The 19546-nt window shown below is 39.5% G+C and overlaps 1 protein-coding gene and 1 non-coding gene across 5 annotated transcripts in view; one reads left to right on the top strand and one right to left on the bottom strand.

The window, feature by feature from the left end:
- Positions 1-4427: 4427 nt before the first annotated feature.
- TRNAS-UGA (transfer RNA serine (anticodon UGA)) lies at positions 4428-4509 on the bottom strand. The gene has a single exon. It is a non-coding gene; the product is annotated as a tRNA-Ser (tRNA).
- Positions 4510-7827: 3318 nt separating this feature from the next.
- CTNNA3 (catenin alpha 3) overlaps positions 7828-19546 on the top strand; it is a 418271-nt gene continuing 406552 nt past the window's right edge. For 2 of the 4 annotated variants that reach the window (XM_069864008.1, XM_069864006.1), the window contains exons 1-2: positions 12221-12336; positions 17646-17752. In XM_069864008.1, coding sequence (XP_069720109.1) covers positions 12312-12336; positions 17646-17752 — 132 coding nt within the window. In that variant the 5' untranslated portion in view covers positions 12221-12311. Of the gene's footprint in view, positions 7954-12220; positions 12337-17645; positions 17753-19546 lie in introns of those variants that run through there. The other 2 variants (XM_069864007.1, XM_069864010.1) reach the window with 2 other exon arrangements.

Raw genomic sequence — 19546 nt, 5'->3', positions numbered from 1 at the left:
GATACTGGGTAGCTTTAATTTCCTGAGCTTGAGCATTGTTATCTTATGCTTCCATATCCTGAAATGAGAAACAAGACTGCTGGGAAGGTAAGCAGTGAAGCTGCTGTAAAGCTGATGAAATTATGCAGCGAAAGATAAACCAACTTGGTAAGTTATCAGCCTTTGCCTCTGCCACATGGGGTGATGTTTATCAGTTAGTTTATGCTGGGTGTTTTTATTGCAGCCTCGTGTATGTGCTTATCCTGCTGTTCTAAGAGTTGCCAAGCCTCCTCCTGATGGCAGGCACTGTATATGTTTGTTCTTTCACCTTTGCTGTATTGGTCTCTTCTCCCTCCTGTGTTAATGATGATGAGATTTGTTATGTGCTCTGTTTGTTGCAGCTGTGAAAGCCTCGTGTCCTGAGTCATTATAGTGGTGCACAACATACACTGGGAACTCTTACAAATTTTAGGTATATATCATAACCTGTCATGGGTGATGGATGCTGGAGAAAACTCATTTTCTTTCCTCTCTATTCTATCTTCATAGTGGGTTTCTCTTGCTACCCTTTTAGTAGGAGAAGGCCTACTAGAAAAAGCAACTTGCTGCCAATGTTGACAAGGTTTTCAATCTTGATGCGTGCTGTGGATCTCTGTGCTTTCAACAAAATGATTTCCTTGTTGATTTTCAAACTGTTTCTCTGAAAATATTCATATCAAAGGACTCTTGGTACCAAAGGCAAACAGCCCTTCTGAGGAGCTATAATTTGATTTTTGGGCATCAGTCCTTGCAGAAAGTAGATTTACTTTGTCACAGGATTGTCAGAGTTGGTCCTTAACTAGCAGTTAATTTCTATGGGGCCTCCGAATTTTTGCCATGTAGAGAATTGTCAGCTCTTCTTCTTTCTCATAAATAGCTTTGTATGAATGAGCCTGATGGGATGGGGGAAGCAGGAGAATGAGCAGAAGGATTCAGAGGAGTAATAGACTGTTCCAGCTGCTTGGGTCTGGGTGCTTCTGTTTTCTGCTACTTGTGGTACTGACTTCCCAAGGACCCGAGTCGTCCCCAGGATTCTTGTGTCCAGGCTTGTTACTGCTGAATGACTAGGCTGCTGGCTTCCACGTGGATACCTGATGATTAAGGGGAGCCTGCACATCATGTGTCTCTCGGCTTATCTGGATGGAGGCTTCTTGAAGGGACAGTGCAGTGGGCCTGAGCCAGGTTTGGGATGAAAATTCCACCAAGTGGAAGAGAGATGGACCAGCACCTTGTTGAGCCTGTATTCATTGCTGCCTTGCTCTTTCTCCCTGTTGTAGCTGAGGTGTAAGAAGGGAAGAAGATCAGAACAGTAGCACTTCATCTCTGTTTTGTAGCGAAGGGTTAAAGTGATGAGAGCCAAGAGGAGAGCACTGAACCCAGAGCACTGGTGTGTGTAGCTGTAGTGGGATGTTTGGCAGTCCCTGCTTACTTTCTTCTGTAATCACAAGAAAATAATTGCAATTAAAACCATATGGTTCTTCCCCTTTAGTGCCTTGATGGGAACATTTTCATAAATCTTGCTGAAGGGTGAGGGTGGGAAAAAACTTGGGTGTTCCCTGCTGCTCTCTTTTATTTTTTCAACTGCAAATGGGAAAATTGGTTTAAAGGAAAAAAGGTTCACTGAATGCACGTATTTCTATAGAGGATACTTTTCTAACCTCTCATTTTTCAATATAAATTTAAAACGATCGCTTTTTTTGGTGTAGATCACTTGACGCTTCCATCCCCAGCAAGGTCCCATGAAAAGCACATTTTGAAGTTTCAGATTTCCTAATAAATAAATATTCATTGGCTTGGTGCTTTGTCTTCAGATCTATTAAAGCACTAAAACATGTCTTTTGGAAATCAAATGCTTGAAGAGATCAGTAAAAAAACTGGCAACTTTTTCAGTGGCGCAGTTGAAAAGAAAGACAGTGCAAAGCTTGCCCGCTGTGTTTAGGTTTTTGACTCACTTAATACTGTCCTTTTATTAATTTGGAATGCTACCCAAAACTGTGTTAAATGAAGTGGAGTTTCAACTGTTCCAGATGACAGGGGTGGGATCTTTGAGTTATAAAAGAACAAAAGAGCTTCAATTCTTGACTGATTAAATGAAATCAAGCCTTATATGTGGAAAATAAGTGGTTTTCTTTTAAATATGATATTTTGCAAAATGACTAGCATGTACTGCTCTAAGCACACACTTCTAAGCTGCTGTTAGAACGCAAATATGCTAAGGTGAAGGTAGCACATTGTGCTGCATCTTAGCAAAGGAGGCTTAAATTGGTGCTCCTGAATTTAAAAACTGCCTTGTCTGCATTGTCCGAGATGCCCGATTCCAGTGTCCCTTGGCAGGTACTTTCATATGTGAACTTACACCTTTCATTTTAAGGTTATGGTTGCATGTTACACAGTACCATTGTCAGATATTTACTAGTTTAACTTTCCTTCTGAAGTCTAACCTCCAACACTTGCATGTAACCTAATGGAGAAAAGCACCCAAACCTGAAATCCCTGGAAGCCTTGCTAGGGAGCACTTTGAAATGATCACTTTTGATGCTAGCTTAAACCATTTTATTTTTGTCCTCTTCCTTTTATTTTGTTCGGTGCAGGAATATTTCAATGTCTCTTCTTCCCCTGGTTCCATTATTGTGCTAAATTTAAATTGGATTAACAGAACATGATGCTAGAAAGTGTGTGTGTGTTTGGGGTTTTGGTTTTGAGACATGGGAGTGAAAAGTGTCTGTTCCTACTCCAGCCTATTTTGGCCTCTGTGGAAAGGGCATTTTTCCTATTTTCAGCCTTCTCTTACCTGGCTCTAGAAATGTTTCAGCTCTTCACTAATGCTGGAGTCACATATAAAAGGAGAGTGATGCACCTGGAAGGTGGAAGTTGTACGAGGGCAGGTTCAGATTAGATATTGGGTAACATTCCATCACTGAAAGGGTTCTTGGGCACTGGCAGAGGCTGCACAGGGAGGTGGTCAAGCCACCACCCATGGAGGTGTTCAAAGGAGGGGTAGATAAGTCGCTTAGGAATATGTTTTAGTGATAGATGGGTATGGTTGGACAATGATGTCAAGGTCTTCTCCATATCTCTGTGGTTGGACTCGATGATCTGGTGGGTCTCTTACAACCTGGTTATTCTATGATATCCAAATGATTTTCTATGATCCAAAGGTCAGGTTATGGCAGACAGAAAGGAGTGTGTATGTGTGTACCTCATGCCTGTGCAGAAGGCCAGGAAAAGGTGATCTATGTCCATCTCACTGCAGGTCTAGGAGTTAACTAGACCAGCTTTCTTCATGAAAGGGAAGCAAATGCATTCCATGTAGAGGAGCCTGCTGCTGACAAGCAGTATTTTGTACCAGCTGCAGGCCGTGTGCACAGAACAATGGCCTTGGGGGCAAACTGGGACACTGTAATGCCTTGGATTAATTGTGAGTTTTGCACTTATCCAGTGCCTGTCCTGTCTGCAGAGGATCTAGAGGGCGACCAGTGGAAAGCACCTTGATCCCATGGCCCCTTCTCCCACCTCCACCAAGTGCTGTTTATCACAAGTGGTTTAGAGGCAAGGCTGGAAGGACTTGAGGGTGCTGGCTGATGAAAACCTTGATGTGAGCCAGCAGTGTGCGCCTGCAGCCCAGAAGGGCAACCGTGTCCTGGGCTGCATCCAAAGCAGCGTGGCCAGCAGGGAGCGAGGGGATTCTGCCCCTCTGTTCCTCTCTTCGGAGACCTCAACTGGAGCATTGTGTCCAGTTCTGGAATCCTCAACATAAGCAGGAGATGGAGCAGTTGGAACGGGTCCAGAGGAGGCTACAACGATGATCCAGGGGCTGGAGCACCTTCCCTATGAGGACAGGCTGAGAGCTGGGGTTCAGCCTGGAGAAGAGAAGGCTCTGAGGAGACCTTATAGCGACCATTCAGTGCCTGAAGGGGCTGCCAGCGAGCTGGGGAGGGGCTGTTTACAAAGGCTTGTGGTGATAGGGCGAGGGGCAACGGGGATAAAGCAGAAAGGGGCAGATTTAGACTACACAGAAGGAGGAACGTCTTCCCGCTGAGGGCGGTGAGGGGCTGGCCCAGGTTGCCCAGGGAAGCTGTGGCTGCGCCATCCTTGGAGGTGTTCAAGGCCAGAGCTTAGAGGACCCTGATGCAGTGGGAGGTCTCCCCCGTGGCAGGGGGGTTGGAACTGGGTGGGCTTTGAGGCCCCTTCCAACTCCAACCATTCCATGATCTGGTGCGCCTTTTGTTTCTTGACAGGAGCCGCGGGGGGGGCCTGTGTGCACGGTCTGCTGGGCTGCAAGAGGGTAAACACGAGACCCGTGCCTCTGCAGCAATAAGAGGGGTTAACAGAGAGTTAACGTGAGGAGTAACGACCCGCACAGCGGAAGCAATAAAGGAGGCCAACGTAAAAATCAGCCCGCCTGGGCCCGCAGCGAGCAGGGTTCGAACCTGCGCGGGGAGACCCCATTGGATTTCAAGTCCAACGCCTTAACCACTCGGCCATCGCTGCTGCCGGTAGTACGAGGCCCGCCCCGAAACCCTTATCGAGCGTCAGAGGGCGGGCGCAATGGCGGCGGGGGCGGGGAGCGCAGGCGCGCGGGCCCTGTGAGGCGTTTCAGGCGCTCTAAGTGGCGGTTTTTTTTAGTTTTTTTCCCTCTTTTCAGTTATATATTACGTATTTAATATATTTTTAACGTTTTAAATAAAAAAACCCTCTCCCACCTACTACAAAAGTTCTCTGTTCTCCGACTACTACTACATGTTAGTGATTTTTTTGTTTTCCCTGCCGTTTATCTGCACAGGGGTCAGCGCTGCTGTTGAATTTATCTGTACGTGTCGCTTTCTCTCCTGTTCGTGTGTTATTTTGGATATAAAAAAATTAATAAAACTTCATTTGGCGTTTATGTTGAAGTGTAGACAGTCAGAGACCACGGCTACTGATGGAAAATTTGGTAATACTGGTTCAAGTAAGGGTGTTTTAACTGTTCCTGAAGGGATTGAACCACATCTAGGTTTTTTTTTTTTTCCCCCTCTTTTTCTTTTTTTCTCTTTCTTTGTTTCCTTTTTTCCCCTGGGGGCAGAAACTGTCCTTGTTTCTCTTTAAAGAGAAAAGTTTTACTTGAGCGGTGCTTGAGTGACCCCCAGTGTTCTTTGTGCAGGCTGCACAGGGGCTGTGTCAGGTACCATATGGAGAAGGAGCAGGTATAAGCTCTTTTTGAAGATGCACAGTAACTAAAAAGAGATTAGAAACTAATTAAAACCTCAAAATAGAAGCCTGAAGTAAAACTGGAATAAATTCCTGCAGTGTAATAAGAAGATCTGTTATCAATTGCTGGAGAGCCTTTGCCTGTACAGGTTTTTCATGAATAAAGCCTGCTTCCTACTGAACATAATCTTATTTTAAAGACTAAAAGCCTAAAACATTTAGCACATCACAGGATAAATGTTTAAGCACATATTTAATTCATTTGCCTACAATGGTATTGCCGAAGAATTAGTTCGTTATCAGAATTCATGCATATAACTACTTTATTGAAGTGGTGTTTTCTAGCTTTAGAATTTTTAAACCTCTGGCACTTGTTTTTAAATGGGAATAAAAATTGCAGCCAACAGCCTTCAGGATTTGGTATTTAGAAAGTTTTCATAAAGTGAAAATGTAATTATAACGTCCTTGCTTTGGAAATGCAAGCTAAACAAAAACCATCAGTCCTTAGACTTTCCTCGTGGCAATATTTAATGTGAAGTAAACAATAAAAATCTTTAGTCTGTCTTATGGGCTTTTATCAAAGATTTAAGTGGTCAAAAATCCGTGTAGGATAACATAAACTTACTTTCCAAGATATACTTATCCATTGGGAAATTTTATCTCCCAGGGGAATCTTAAAAGTTCTATTTCTTAATCACTTTAAACTAGCAAGAGCTGGAAACTGGAAGAGTTAATGGAGGGGGGAAAAATCTGGTTTAGGACTGTTATAAAAATGAATGGTTTTAGGATAGGTTTGCCCATGTGTTTTTAATGTCTACTTCTCTGAGTGAAGAGGGTAGATGCTGCAAAATCCTTAAGAGAAGCGTGGACAGCTTAACTGACCGGCAGAAAAAATACATAAGTGATAATCAGCATGCAAACTATGTTTTGCTGGTCAATCCGATATGATGATACCCACACAGAAAAATGAGTTCTCACCACAGAAATACCAGCTGTTTTGCTGTGAAAACTACATTAAAATAATCATGAAAGAAAAACATTTTAGACAGTTTGGATCTCACCGCATCCCCATATGCAGCCACGGCATGTGTGTTTGAAGTTCCTCATTTGGTAATGCAAATGACAGGACAAAGAACTCGAAATAAAACTAGGATTTTCTACACCTCTCCTTAATGTATCCATTAAGATACGGCAGATTCTCTGTTCACCACTGATAGAATCTCTTTAATAAAAGAGTCACTGAAGTAGTTACAAAGATCTAATGATTAAAACCAATGTAATATGGATCATGTGCTTAACTCCACTTGTCTATTTTGAATCTTGCAGTGAAGAACCAACAAAAATGCAATTCACTTAACTTTCAGGTAATATTCATGAAGTAAATAAGAAAGCTAAGAAGTCCTGAGAAATACTAACTACTCCTAGATTTAGGCTTGGGTTGAAGTATGTGCTCAGAAAAAGAGATCTTTTTTAGTCCAGCAGCTTCTTCTCTGGCTTTTGTTAGTTATACCTTCTAAATTCATGAGCTGAAGATGAGCAAAGGATTTTCTTTCAGGATTAAAGCTTGAAAAAAATTCTGAGGGGAATGAATTATGGATAAAATTGTAAACTTAACATGGCAGTATCAGTGAAGTTCCCCTGTAAATTATTGCATCATCTAGAAAAGTCTGGTTATTTTCTATGTATAATATTTGATGCTTTTGTGGGGGAACAAAAATCTTCTGTAAGATGTTCTGTATGCACCTTTTGTGTGACATCTGTGTAGTTTGAAGTGCAGAAGATAATATTGAAATTGGTTGGCCATTGTGCGATAGGTTCCAAACCTGCTGAGCCTCTCCAGTGCTGTTACCTGGTGTCAGGTTACTTCACCCTTCAAGGCACCTCTGCCCTTTTTACCTCTAAATCCACCAAAAATAGCCAAACTGCTGTGGTTGAAATTTTCCAAAAAGAAAATTCAGCCTGACACACGGACCACATACGTATTTTCACACTGAAATTCAGACTGTTAAGATCTAAAGCAGCAGAACAGAAATTCTCTAGCAGAATAAATAAAATTATTGAGCAGCTTATGCCTTTTCGGCATTTCTGGAGCTTTTTATGTGAGCACTCTTGCTACACCTCAGGGGACTTCAATTTGCTCTAATATAGCAAATTGGTGAAGCTTCACTCATGTCTATTTCTTAAATAGCTGCCTTAGAAAAACTTACAAAAGTGGGATTATTGATCTGGAAATATTTTCGAATATTTTGTGACAGTAACTGAAGAAAATTGTTGTGAACAGCATAGTATATGTGAACTTTTATGATAGGAGCATTGCAGCTATATGTGATCTTGGTCTTACAATAACGGCCTTTGCTTTTGTTCTTCCCCTTTCCCTTCTCATGTTCAACCTAAACCTTGTTGACGTCTAAGGAAGCGTTGCCATTGACCTCAGTGGGGTCTGATTTAGGGTTTAAAAGCTCTGCGCCAAACTGTTTGCAAGACTAGGAATGAGCTTGGGGTTTCTTTAAGTGATACGTTCAGTAGCAAGTTCTTAATGAAGAAGGAGCTAACAGCATAGGAGGAGGTGCCACATGGGTACTGCCCTCCCTGTTTTGACTCTTTACCCCTCCTATTATGTTCCTCATAGACTAGGAATGACAGATAACCACTTGCTGTCTCACTGTCAGTGCCTCTAGAGTCAAGTCGCATCAAGAGAGTTCTTCACAGAGCTGTTTCTAGAATCTTGTTAAATTCTTGATACCAACGGTAAGTTTGAAGAGGAGTGAGGGGCATTTTCTACCTAGTTAAAGAATGTGAAGCTGTGACTGGAAATATAGTTGCTTAATCAAACAATGATCTCAGAATTTTGAGTTAAAAAGTTGGTTTTCTCAACCAAATTTCTAGAAGAACATTTGAACATTTTTTTTTAAAGGTTCTGAACATTTTGCATCATTGCAATTATGTACATGAAGCCAGTGGCCAAAGTTGTACAATGTGTTTGCCTGTTTTCCAAACCTGAGAAATCGCAAAGGAATATTGGAAAAGGAAAGGATGAAGTGTTGGATGAATGCTGTTATTTTTACAAGTTTTGCATCTAGTGCAGGAAGGCTTATGTAAATGTACACTTATCACTTCAGTGGTGAAAATACTGAATTCAATACAAAAACTTTATGTGCACGAAGGCAATTTTCCTTTAGGTAAAATCCATTCGGATTCCTCTTATTAAAAATGAGAGTTATGTTCTGAGCTAGTGAAGCCCAAAAGACATTCAACAGCAAAGAACTGGTCCTGATGACAGGCATTCAGAAAAAATGCATAATGAGTTGTTGCTGTTCAATCCTATTCCTAATCACTTGGTCGATGTTATTGAACTAATCCACTTTGGACAAAGTTTGGCTGGTTTTGTGATTGTTTGTTTTATAGTTGCTCTGTAGCCAAATCCTTTTGATTTTAAATGAGAGCAGAGGTCAAAACGGACAGGAATGTCATCTTTATTTCTGAAACTATTTCACCAGAAACGATGTATTAACTAAGTAGGATTTTTCTTCTGAGCCATGTTTTGATTTGAAACTGGTTATGTGAGGAGGAAATAGTGTCATGCTGCACTAGGAACCCCACTGGAAGAATTAATCTGCGTGTGAGAGGTCTATCCATGTATACAGGCATGCCGTGTGGGATTATAGTTTTGCTTAAATACTGGTTTTCTGTCACCTATTTTTTTTAGCTCATACTTCTGTAGGTGCTAGCTGACTGCTTGCCAATATCCGAAATGATGCAGTTTGAGGACCTTTTATCTTTTATTTTCCTGCAAAGCTCAGAATTAATGTATGCTTAAGAAGTATCAATCACATTTACTACCCATAATTTTGGAGTTTTGTGTGTGTCCATAGACAACAGGGAAGAATTATACTGTTTGGGTCACTGGGCAAAACAAATGCAAACCTTTATATGAATTTGAAAGTAGTTACGTAAAATGGTATGTGATGGTGAAGCATCCCGGGGTAATGCACCACTACGAAGCAATAAGATCTGTTGGGAAGAGTAGCAACTCTACATAGAGAAGAGAAAAACATGTTTTTTTCACCTCATTGTAACAGAGTAAGAGGTATTTGTTAAGTAAAACGCTGTAGTACAATGTGCAATAGATAACTGTCAGCAAATAACAGAAAGGGGAGAAGAGGGGATTGTGTTTATCAAAACTAAATTAAAAAAACCTTTTAATAACACACTATGGAATTTTTTTTTGGTAGCGAGTTGAACAGTATCCTATTTTTAGTGGAAGGTCAATTGGAACTTTATTTAAACAGAGTCTCTGGTTCTGAGTAGAGATAGGAACACTTTAAAAGTGATAACGAAAAGGAGGGCTTGGAGCCAGACCTTCTTAACCTTTCACTACCAGCACAGGGTAGCCATCCACATAAGAACTGTCTGGCACTTAGAGAGAGGTCCCTGTTCCACGTTCCAAGTGCATGCAGTGAAAATAGCACAGACGCTCATGTGAAAGGAATTTTTTTCCTTAAGAATTTGAAGTGAGTTCAAAGAGTATTAATGAAAACCTTTTCTTTTTGAATGAAATGCTGCCATCTGATGTCACACCGCCTTCTTTTTTTTTGTCCTTCTTGAAATAAATGCTTTTGTAATATCTTAAATGTTATTACTATGGTTCTGAGACCAAAAACTCCAGTACCTGCAAAAATGTACCTGGAAGAAGTGTTGTGAAGGGAAGATCAGTAAAGCATTTCTAAACCAAGTGGGTTGTTTTGATTCTGCTGTCTCCCATAATGGTGTATATTCACTTCATTAATATTGGTGGAATTCTTATTTACTGCCTTTATAGTGAGAACATGGTCAGGTTCACAAGCTTCCATGGTCACACTTGAGTGCAGAATGTTTTCCTTGCTATGGCTGTAGGCTCAGGACTGTAACATGTATTTTTGGATGGCTTTTGGTTGAATTGCAGTCTGGTATGCTAGTATGAAGCCAAAAGTTTGGTAGCTGGTCAGGCTGTAGGATTCACACCTCTCCTGGAACGTCTCCTAGAATTTGTCAGTGTTGTAACTTGCTGGAAGTGCGTGTGAACCAAGGCAGTAATTTTGATAGTATGTTTAAGGGAGAAGAATGTATAAGCTGGCCTTACTAAGAATAAGGAATACTACATGAGTATGGAAGATGAGATTATAATCTATAGATTTATAGTGCAAATTATGAGCTGGTTTATTGGCCTCAGTTATAGAAAGACTGAGGAAGGTGCTTTAGTCACTGTGTGGCTGTATCCCAGCACTCCATCCCTGATTCTGCCACTGGCATTATTCTGTGTGATCTTGAGTAAATATTTTTTTCCACTGTAATTCTGTTTCCTTATGTGATATTGAAAGATGACCTCTGCTTAAAAAAGTGCTTTGATGGATTGCACTGTAGAAAAAGTAGGTATGACTATTAAACAGGGAGAAGAGAGTATGTTCTGAATCTTAAACGAAGGAAAAATTTGCGCTTGCAATCTTGCTGGACATCAGAAAGTCTGTATGAGGCAGCTTCATTGATGTGTAATGCTTTTCCCATTTCAAATTTTTTTCCATATAAAGCTTAAAGCTTTTCATGCAGCTAGGGCTGTCGTAACCTGTTCTTTGCATGTGGATTTTCTGGTATCTGGTAACGTGCTGCATTCTTTTCCTTGACAGATTAATTATCAAGGATTGAGATATGACTCTGCTGAGAATTTTGTTGAACTTGATGGAAATGTTGTGTCCTTGGGAATTTCGTGCTTCTCAGGTGTTAAGCTGGCCAGTGGATCAAAAAATTGCTTTAGGGAGAAAGTAAACACAGGGAAGTAAAAGTGAATGTGAAAAATACAGAAATCCAAACCCCTTTGTGTTCTTTTCTTTTTTGCTCTCGAAGTTAAAAAGTTAGTCACTTCAGGGCAAATCTATGCCTAAATGCAAAGCCTGTTTAAATAAATTAACCTTCAGTGAATAGATATTATTAATGGATAGGAATCTTGCTACTTTCTTCAGTTATCTAGCTCTTCTTTCCTTTGTGGTGTCTTTGCATTAAGAGATATATTTCCTCTTACAGTGATAGGAAGTGATAAAATCTGAGGTGATAGAGTGTAACCTGACAGCTTTGTATGGAAATCTAAATAATTTGTCAAGTACGTTATAGATTTTCCCTGGTGTTAAATGAACCAGGTCCTTCCCAGGTGTCAGATATTGCTTTGTTCCAGGGCAAACAAAACTAGTACATTTTAGCTTTCTGGATATCTTATTTAATGTATTAACTAAAAGAGTGAAGAAAAATGTAGTGACTGTCTTTGTGGCTTCTGTACAACCCATTTTGCACTTGCCACGCTGACTCTGTAGCAAAAGGACCAATAAATTTTATTCCCAGAGGGATGTTGGCCCCAGCTGATGAAGCTATGTTATAAATACTGAAATTAAGAATAAATAATAAAACACATTCTATTGCATATTCTCAGCAGTGTTTCAAGTCTAGGAAGTTCTTGGGTGTCCTATCCATGTGTACCTTGTTAAAAATGTTAATCTGGGCTACTTAAAATATTTTGTCTTGTCTCCCCTCTCTTTTAGAAAGCAGGAGGCCTGTACATTTTATGAAGTTAAGATAATATATTGTATGTCAGTGTAGAGTAACATGTAATAGAAAAAAAACCCCAAACAACGATGAAAACAAATTGGATGCCAAGTTACTGAGCAAGACCCTTATGAATCCCTTTGCTGTCTAGCTCAAAAGTCTGAGACTGAGTCATTGCCTCGAGGCAGAAGTTGGCACACAATCAGAATGTGTGGGGAAACAATAGCTGTGCTGACAGTTATGAGAATAAGCACCAGAAGTATCAGTAATGATATGTTTCATGTAATCCAATTGTTCAACAACTTTTAAACTTTAAATACTTTGGGTGTTATTTGTGCTCCAGTATATAGCTTTAAGGATGCCCATCCCCCTGCCACCCCTCCAGCGGCTGCTGTGTCCCGTCCATCATCCCGAAATACACTGGACAGCTTGTCAGGCAGTCCCTTCAGATGCTTCAGAAGCCAAATAGTGAGCCATAGCAGTTGCACTGAAGTTCCTAACGCAAGGAAATTGCATAGACAGTTGCTTTAGTGCTGAATATGGACCGTTTGTATTCTAGGATAGGTGAGTGATGTGCTTTCTAATGATTGAGCAGGAAATGGAATCTGACGTTAACCTCTTCTAATTTATGCAGAATATCTTTGGCTCTGCTTTCTGACACTAGTTAGTTTATCCATGTCTGTATACAGTGTATTATCCATGTCTGTATACAGCGTACTTACAAATGATATAAAAGCTACAGGTACTATGTTCACATTGTATTGCAAATTGATACAAACTTTGCTTTTCATATTCCCTTTTTTCCTTTCTCCTAAAGACTGGATGGTTTCAGTTTGGACGTGTCTGCTGAAAAGACAAAATTCTTATTATCTTCAAGTTTGTAGCACTTGGTAGGAGTCTGCAGGTGGTTGCTTTTCTGGCTGTTCCGAGGCGCAGCTGTGTCTTGCGACACGTGCTTAACATCTGAAGTGTTGGAAGTGCTTGTCTACAGTGCTGAAATTGCCTACTGTAAAGGTTAATATAAGAGAGTGTGAGGTTATAACAGCCTTTTACAAAAATATCTCACAGTCAAGATGCCTGCTGTAATTCGAGGGTGTGTTATACTGGAGTAGATGTATGCATTTGGAAAAAAAAAATCGAAGATGGACTGTGATTCTCATTTTTATTTTATTTTATTTTTTTATTTTCTGAGGCCAGCACCAAAATTTGTTGTCTTAATGAAGGTGATGTGGAAGGACAGAAGTTTGCTTTCTAGTTGGAAATATCAGAGAAAAGCCCCAAATGATCTTTACTGGCTGCCTATTTTTCTTTCTATACCTACTACCCTTGCCTTGATTTAAAAAGAAAAATCCTATTTAAATTCTGATTGGCTGATATAGTAAATACCAGTAAAGAGATCCTGGCAAGTTAGAAATATGTAGTCAAGGAATGCAAATAATTAGATTTTTCTTTGTTTTGTTTTCCTTGCATTGACTTGCAGGCTCTTATTTGTGTTTTGTCTGCTTGAGAGAAGTTTCAGGAAGCACTAGAATTTTACTTTAAAAAAAAAAGGGAACTAGAATCAGCAAGTGAGCCCATGAGTAGTTTATTTATACCTTAGAATGTAAATGAAATTTTCAAACCTGATCATTTTTGTGACTGACTATCAGTTAATGATAGATTGTGGGCCTGACCTAAGGCTAAAAATCTGTTGTTGAGTTCAAAATCCAGTTGAGCCAGGTCTCAAGCGAAAAATAAAAATGCTTATGTTTGACAATATGTTAAGGTTAAGAACAAACAAACAACTTTCTCTTGAAACAACCCTAAAATCCAGATAAGGAAAAGTCATAGCATATTGATTGATAGTTTCCTGATCTGCAAAAATAGGATTGGATTTGTAATGCATCTGAAGTTTGAGACTGCTTGGTGGTAGGATTCTGGAGCATTGTGATCTCTAGTAAGATGAAGTGACCATAATTTCACTGCATTTTTATCTGCCAAATCAGAAAAGATCTGATCATTCTAGATGACCTGTGGAGTAGGAAGTTGTGCTGAGAGAATGAGGAGCAGCTCTTGCTGTGAGCTGCAGAGGTTTCATTTCCCTCCTGTCAAGGAATTGAGAGGAAGCCACTTCAAAGTTAAAGCATGAGTGAATCTGTAGGAAAAATAACCTGAAAATCATCTAGTGATTTCTCCAAATCTCAGTGGAAGCATGAAGTGCTATCTCCATCCAGTTCTTACTTGTCCTTTTGCAACTGATGTATATCTTGACTAGAAAATAATATCCACAGCACAATGAATAGCATCTTTTTTACTACTGTTTTGGTGGATTTTAACAAGTACCTGGATACTGGGAGGCTTGTGAAAATGTTAAAGATATTGTGAACCAGTGATATCATAAACACTTTTTTTCTTAAAAAAAAAAAGTGAATAAAAGGCTGATTCATTGAAGTATTGGTCAAAGAAATAGGTAACCAGCTGAGAGTAAAAAAAAAAAAAAAGTCTGTCTTTTTCAAGACTGAAATGATGTGGTTTGATGCAATCCCGGCAAAGCTGAAGGAGAGCATCTTGTGGAATTAAAAAGCCTTTTGATTCAGTGATGGACACAGCAGAAACTGCTTTTCAGCACTGTGGGTGCTTCTCTGCTGTATGTTCATAAACTGCACCAACATGCTGACAGGTAGGCGCAGGCATAACCCACAGTTTGCCAACACTGTGTAGTCAAACAATGTTGTGTGCGCTGCTGTTTCATTATGGGAGATGCAGTTCAAGAAGCTGTTAAACAGTAATGTGGTTTGGAATCGAAAATAACTAGGAAGAGCAGACATTTGTGGCTTTCAGAGCACGTTATTAGTTTTGTAGGAAAGTTTACTTTAATGGGTTAAAAGGGATCTCCTGTTAATATCTATCTTGAATTCAAGAGGTTGTGTGGAGTTCTGAATGTTGGTGGGAACCTGGCTTCCAGGTTACTGGCAGCTACCTTACTAGTATAGCAAATGTTGCTGGAAATAACTCTCTACAAGAAAGCTTGAATTTCAATCTACTTTGCAAACATGGAACCTTGTTGAATGTTGATTGTTCAATAAAATGATGCAGTTGGAGTTGGCCCAGTTCCGGTGTGTGTGTGCACACTGTGTCGTATTTTACCATTCAGATTGCATGCATGGTGTCATTACCGTCAAACTAAAAACCAAAACAACCTGAAAAAAAAAAAAAGAGAATAATGCTTTATGCAACCCTGTCTTTCCTTTTGTGTGGGCAGCTTTTGTTGTGCATAAGGAGACTCTGGAAGTGGCACAGGTAAAGCTAAGGAGTGCAAAACAATTGTTTGATTTATTGGCACAGTGGAGAGTTAGGACTGATACAGCACCAAACTCGGTGTTAATATTCCCTCTGTTCCTAATGAATCAGATGAAGAACTGTTGGCTCCTGTTGCTTCTCTGTAATGGACTTCTGCTCGATGATACAGAGTTGCTCTTCCAGTTCTCTTTTTTCTAATGCTGTTGAGTTTTATACCTTTTCATGCCAGTACTTTTCCTCTTGATTTATTGAACTTCTGAATATTACCATCCTCGCAAGTTTGTGTATTTTGTTTTGTTTTTTTTAATCAAAAAGTTTTAAGATTTTACAGGTTCATGAACGGGGCGCTAAGTAGCGATACTGTCCTCTTATCTACCCTGAACAGTTCAGGATACTAGAGAAGTATTGGAAGAATGAACCACAGGAAACAGCGGGGCTAGTGTGCACTCTCTAAATACTCCTACTACAACAAGCAGATTGGGCTAGAGGGAATGATTGATTCAGTAGGACATTTATCATGTTGGGCATGCTTGTAGATATTTTGAGTTAATTGATTTTTGATGTCTTCTGCCTCTTGTCATTCTCCTTGGTCTGAAATTCTGAAAACGTTCATTAAGAAAAGTTTGGAAACAAAATATTTTGCCTTCTGGGAGCATGCCTTAACCACCAGCCTCTACAGCTACATTTTGCTCTGAGCTCAGTGTGTTTTCAGTCTGTTTTACTCTGAGCTCAGTGGGTTGATAAGGATTTTACACCGAGTAGAACAGAACCAACAGGAGATATTGTCATCCATCTCAAAGCACTTTGTACCAGCTGCAGTGAGACTTTGTGAATAAGAGATGAGGTCTGTACGCTTGCATAGCTACAACTTCATCACATGAGGGAGGATGCGTAATGATTTTAGCTGGCAGAAGGGCTACAGTCTTTTTTCCATCGAGGAGCCATCACTTGTTTCTGAGGAAGTGAGTGATGAGGGGGCTCAGTTCCCCTCAAACAGAGGGATAAGTTAAACTGGTGGATTTACAACTGTGGAAGTATTCTGTGTTACTGTTTCACTGGACAGAAAGGGAACCACTGACACTGGTGATTTTGAGTCTCCAATTTCATTTCCTTGGCATTTGTTACAAGCATCTAAAAGTTAAATGTGTAAAATGTGGCCTCATAATTTGCACTGACGTTTCTAGAGTTTGGTTTCTATTAGTGATTTCCTTCCGTGGAAGGACAAGTGTAATTGTAGTCAGTCTGATCTCAAATTTTAATTCTCTTCATCTTTTGACTTGGAATTAAAACTGAAAAATTGGTTCTTATGCTGCCACCTGCCTAGGAACTTAGGGCTGTGACTGGTGTGGCTCCTAATAGAAGAACAAATTGGCATTTCTATAACCTTTGCTAAAAATGACAATACCCTAAACTGCCTTTAACCTTAATTCTTTAATTATCATTCATATTATATTTGTGAATGAAGTGTGGATAACTTCTGCGATAAACCATTTAGATTGATTTCTACACAACTTGCTATAGAAACCCTAAACCTACTGTACTGTATTAAATCAATGCTAGGTTCACCAAAAGGTGACAATATATCTCTTCAGCCTGCACAATTGCAGTTCCTTATTACTTTATTATACAGCTGCAATGGCTGTAATAAGTCCTGCTTAAAAAGGACAGATATCCATTCTTTGTGTGTGTGAAGACTTATCGGCTAAAAAGCTTTGCTGAGCTATGCTTTATGGGAAGTTAAGTTACTGGAAAATTTAAAATGGGAATAATCTGTTGCATTCCCACTAAGGCACAGTTATAATTCTTTGTTGGCGTACACATGTTTCACTGTGGCTGAAGGCTGAACCATGGCCTGGTGAACTCAATGAAAACCCTTAAATTAACATCAATAGACTTTGGATCAAGGTCCTAATGAATGATTTCGTCACTTTAAAGACCTTACTTAGCTTTAATTACATTTTATTGACTTAGGTAATAGGCTTTCTTGAGTTAATCTGGCTTGACACTTAGAAAATATTTGTTCTTACAGGGTATAAATAACTAAATGTTTCACTTTCTCCTGCTGTTAATTGTCATGAATTTTAAGAGCTGCTGTATATATTGTTGTTCATGAAGTGTTTATGATGACCAATTTGGCACATGGAATAAGATACAGGTATTGTGCATCTAGCATTAATGGGGTTTTTTTGTGCTAAGTTCAGTAATGTAATATATAATTTTTGCTTTAAAGGCCCTTTTTGTTGACTACTAGAACTTATTATTGAACTCGGATTCAGAGGTCTTCTAATGCAATTATCCTTGTATTTCTTAATGTAGTCAGTTCAGAATTCTGGAAGAGAAGACAAGGAATTACATGCATTTAAAATCTATTATTTTACAATTTATACCAGTATCTGGATATTTTTTTCACAATTTAGAAATGGGGAATCAGGACTATTAAGTTTATCTCGTGAGATCCCTGTTATGGAAACAAGTCTCTACTCCAGGTGGCAGTTTCTTGGCCTCTGGCAGTGGGAAATGAGACTTGCAGTCACGCCTCATAATTGCTTATTGCAGTGTTTTTTGGTTTTGTTTTTTTATTTTTTTTTACCTAGGTGAAATGTCAACAAAAGGGCCAAGCATTAAACTGAAAATTGATCCTCGGAATCTGCAGATCCAGACGTTTACAGTGGAGAAATTATTGGAACCATTGATAATTCAGGTATTGTAGTATTGCAGAAAATAAATTGGATAACCACGGGGGGGAAGGGAATAAGACTGAAAAACTTCACCATTATACAAGGTGGTATATCCACAGCTCTTCTCTATTTGGTGTTTACTCTGGTTCAGAAACTGCCCAGGGGGAATCTGTTTTCTTCCAGATTTGGTTGTTTATTTGCTGACTTCCATTTCTTGCTAATGCCACACAGTATATCTTAACAAATGCTGCATGATCTAGGTAGTCTCTTGTATGATATTATCTAGAGGATGTTTAAGTACAGAATACATTGCAAATAGATTTCCAATCCATGAAAAGTAAGTAGCGGACACAGTGGAAAAGAGCCTTGAAATCTGTAGGTGAGTTTCTTCATCTGAATTACTAAAAAAACTTGCGTTCTGTTGCAGTTTATAAGAGATGCCCTAAGAACAGTGCAACCGTTGCATATTGTTTAAACATGGTAAGTCTTAGAGCATCATTAGGTTAACAGCATCATCTGCGGTTGGCAGTGGTGATTACGTTGAAACTGAGAAGTATGACGTGTTTTGTGATAAAATGCTCTCTGACTTGGCAACTTCTTCATCCCTGGAATAAAACGGTGCCCTTAAATCAGTGTTTGGGGAACTGCATGGGCAGCAGTCTCACTGCATTTCCCTCTTTGCATCCCAAACAGTGGCCTAACCCAGGGTGGTGAGTTCAAATACTGCTGTGAAGGGCTCTGCAGGGACAGAAACTTGCATATTGGAATTGGTGTAGCTGCCTTGGTGTAGTTCTGTGTCCTGCCTTATAAACTGCGCTCTCGTGGGGATGTACTACTAGCTACACTCTGTTTTCTATGTATTGCAAAACAGTTTCTTTAATCCTGTCTGATTGCCCGCTCACTAGAAGGGGTTCCCTCTGTCTGTGGCCTTTATTTTATTCTATTCCAGGTGCTTTGAGGACATTAGTTTTGAAAGGAGAGCTTTTAGACAAAGTTGTTTATCAGTGCATCTGGTACACTAAAAATGATAGCTGTCAAAACTGACATAATTCAGCTGGCAGCTGCCTTGATGTAAATTGGGTATGTGCTCAGACAAACAATCTTTCCTTAATTCTGGGCTTTTATTAGAGATGTACTCTGTCATGGAGCAATTAGTGTGAAGCAATCAGTAGATCATAAAGCATTTTCATTTGCTTAGCTGGTGTCTAATATTTGTCATGCTTGTGCTACGGGTAGTCACAAAATATAACAATGAACTTAATGGAAAATATCCTCTTGTTTTATCTCGTCCTCAGAGACCGAGGTCTATTTAATCTCTTTGCTATATACTGATTACAGTTATGGCTAGGTATAAATTTGCTTTAGTAGTGAACACACTTTTTTCCTTATGGATTTATGTACCAGCAAAAGTTTTGAAAGACATGACTTAATGAGATTCATGTAGCTTCATTAATTCATGCAGGGGACGCTTCATAACTGTCTTTACTCTGCAGTCATTGCAAGCCATATAAGCTGTAAATTTGCCATTTATTTTGATATTATATGTAAAGTTCTCTATATATGTGTGTGGGGGATGTGTGTATACATAAGAGAATACTTCTAAGATCTTTTTCTTGTCAAACCTCTTGTCTTCCATTGCTTTGTTCTATACATACATGTAAGCTAAGGAAAGTTTATGGATGCAAGAGATGTAAATTTTAGAGAATATGTGGAAACATCCATGTATTTCAGTCCCTCGCATCACTGATGAAGAATAGGCAAGTGAAAAGGTATTTATTCTCATCTGTCATCTGCACCAACAGAAATCTGCTCACACA

This window comes from Phaenicophaeus curvirostris, chromosome 9 (genome assembly GCF_032191515.1).
Source record: "Phaenicophaeus curvirostris isolate KB17595 chromosome 9, BPBGC_Pcur_1.0, whole genome shotgun sequence".
NCBI classification, from domain to species: Eukaryota; Metazoa; Chordata; class Aves; order Cuculiformes; family Cuculidae; genus Phaenicophaeus; species Phaenicophaeus curvirostris.
Note: the sequence above shows the minus strand (reverse complement) of the source record. Positions and strands in the feature narration are given on the sequence as shown.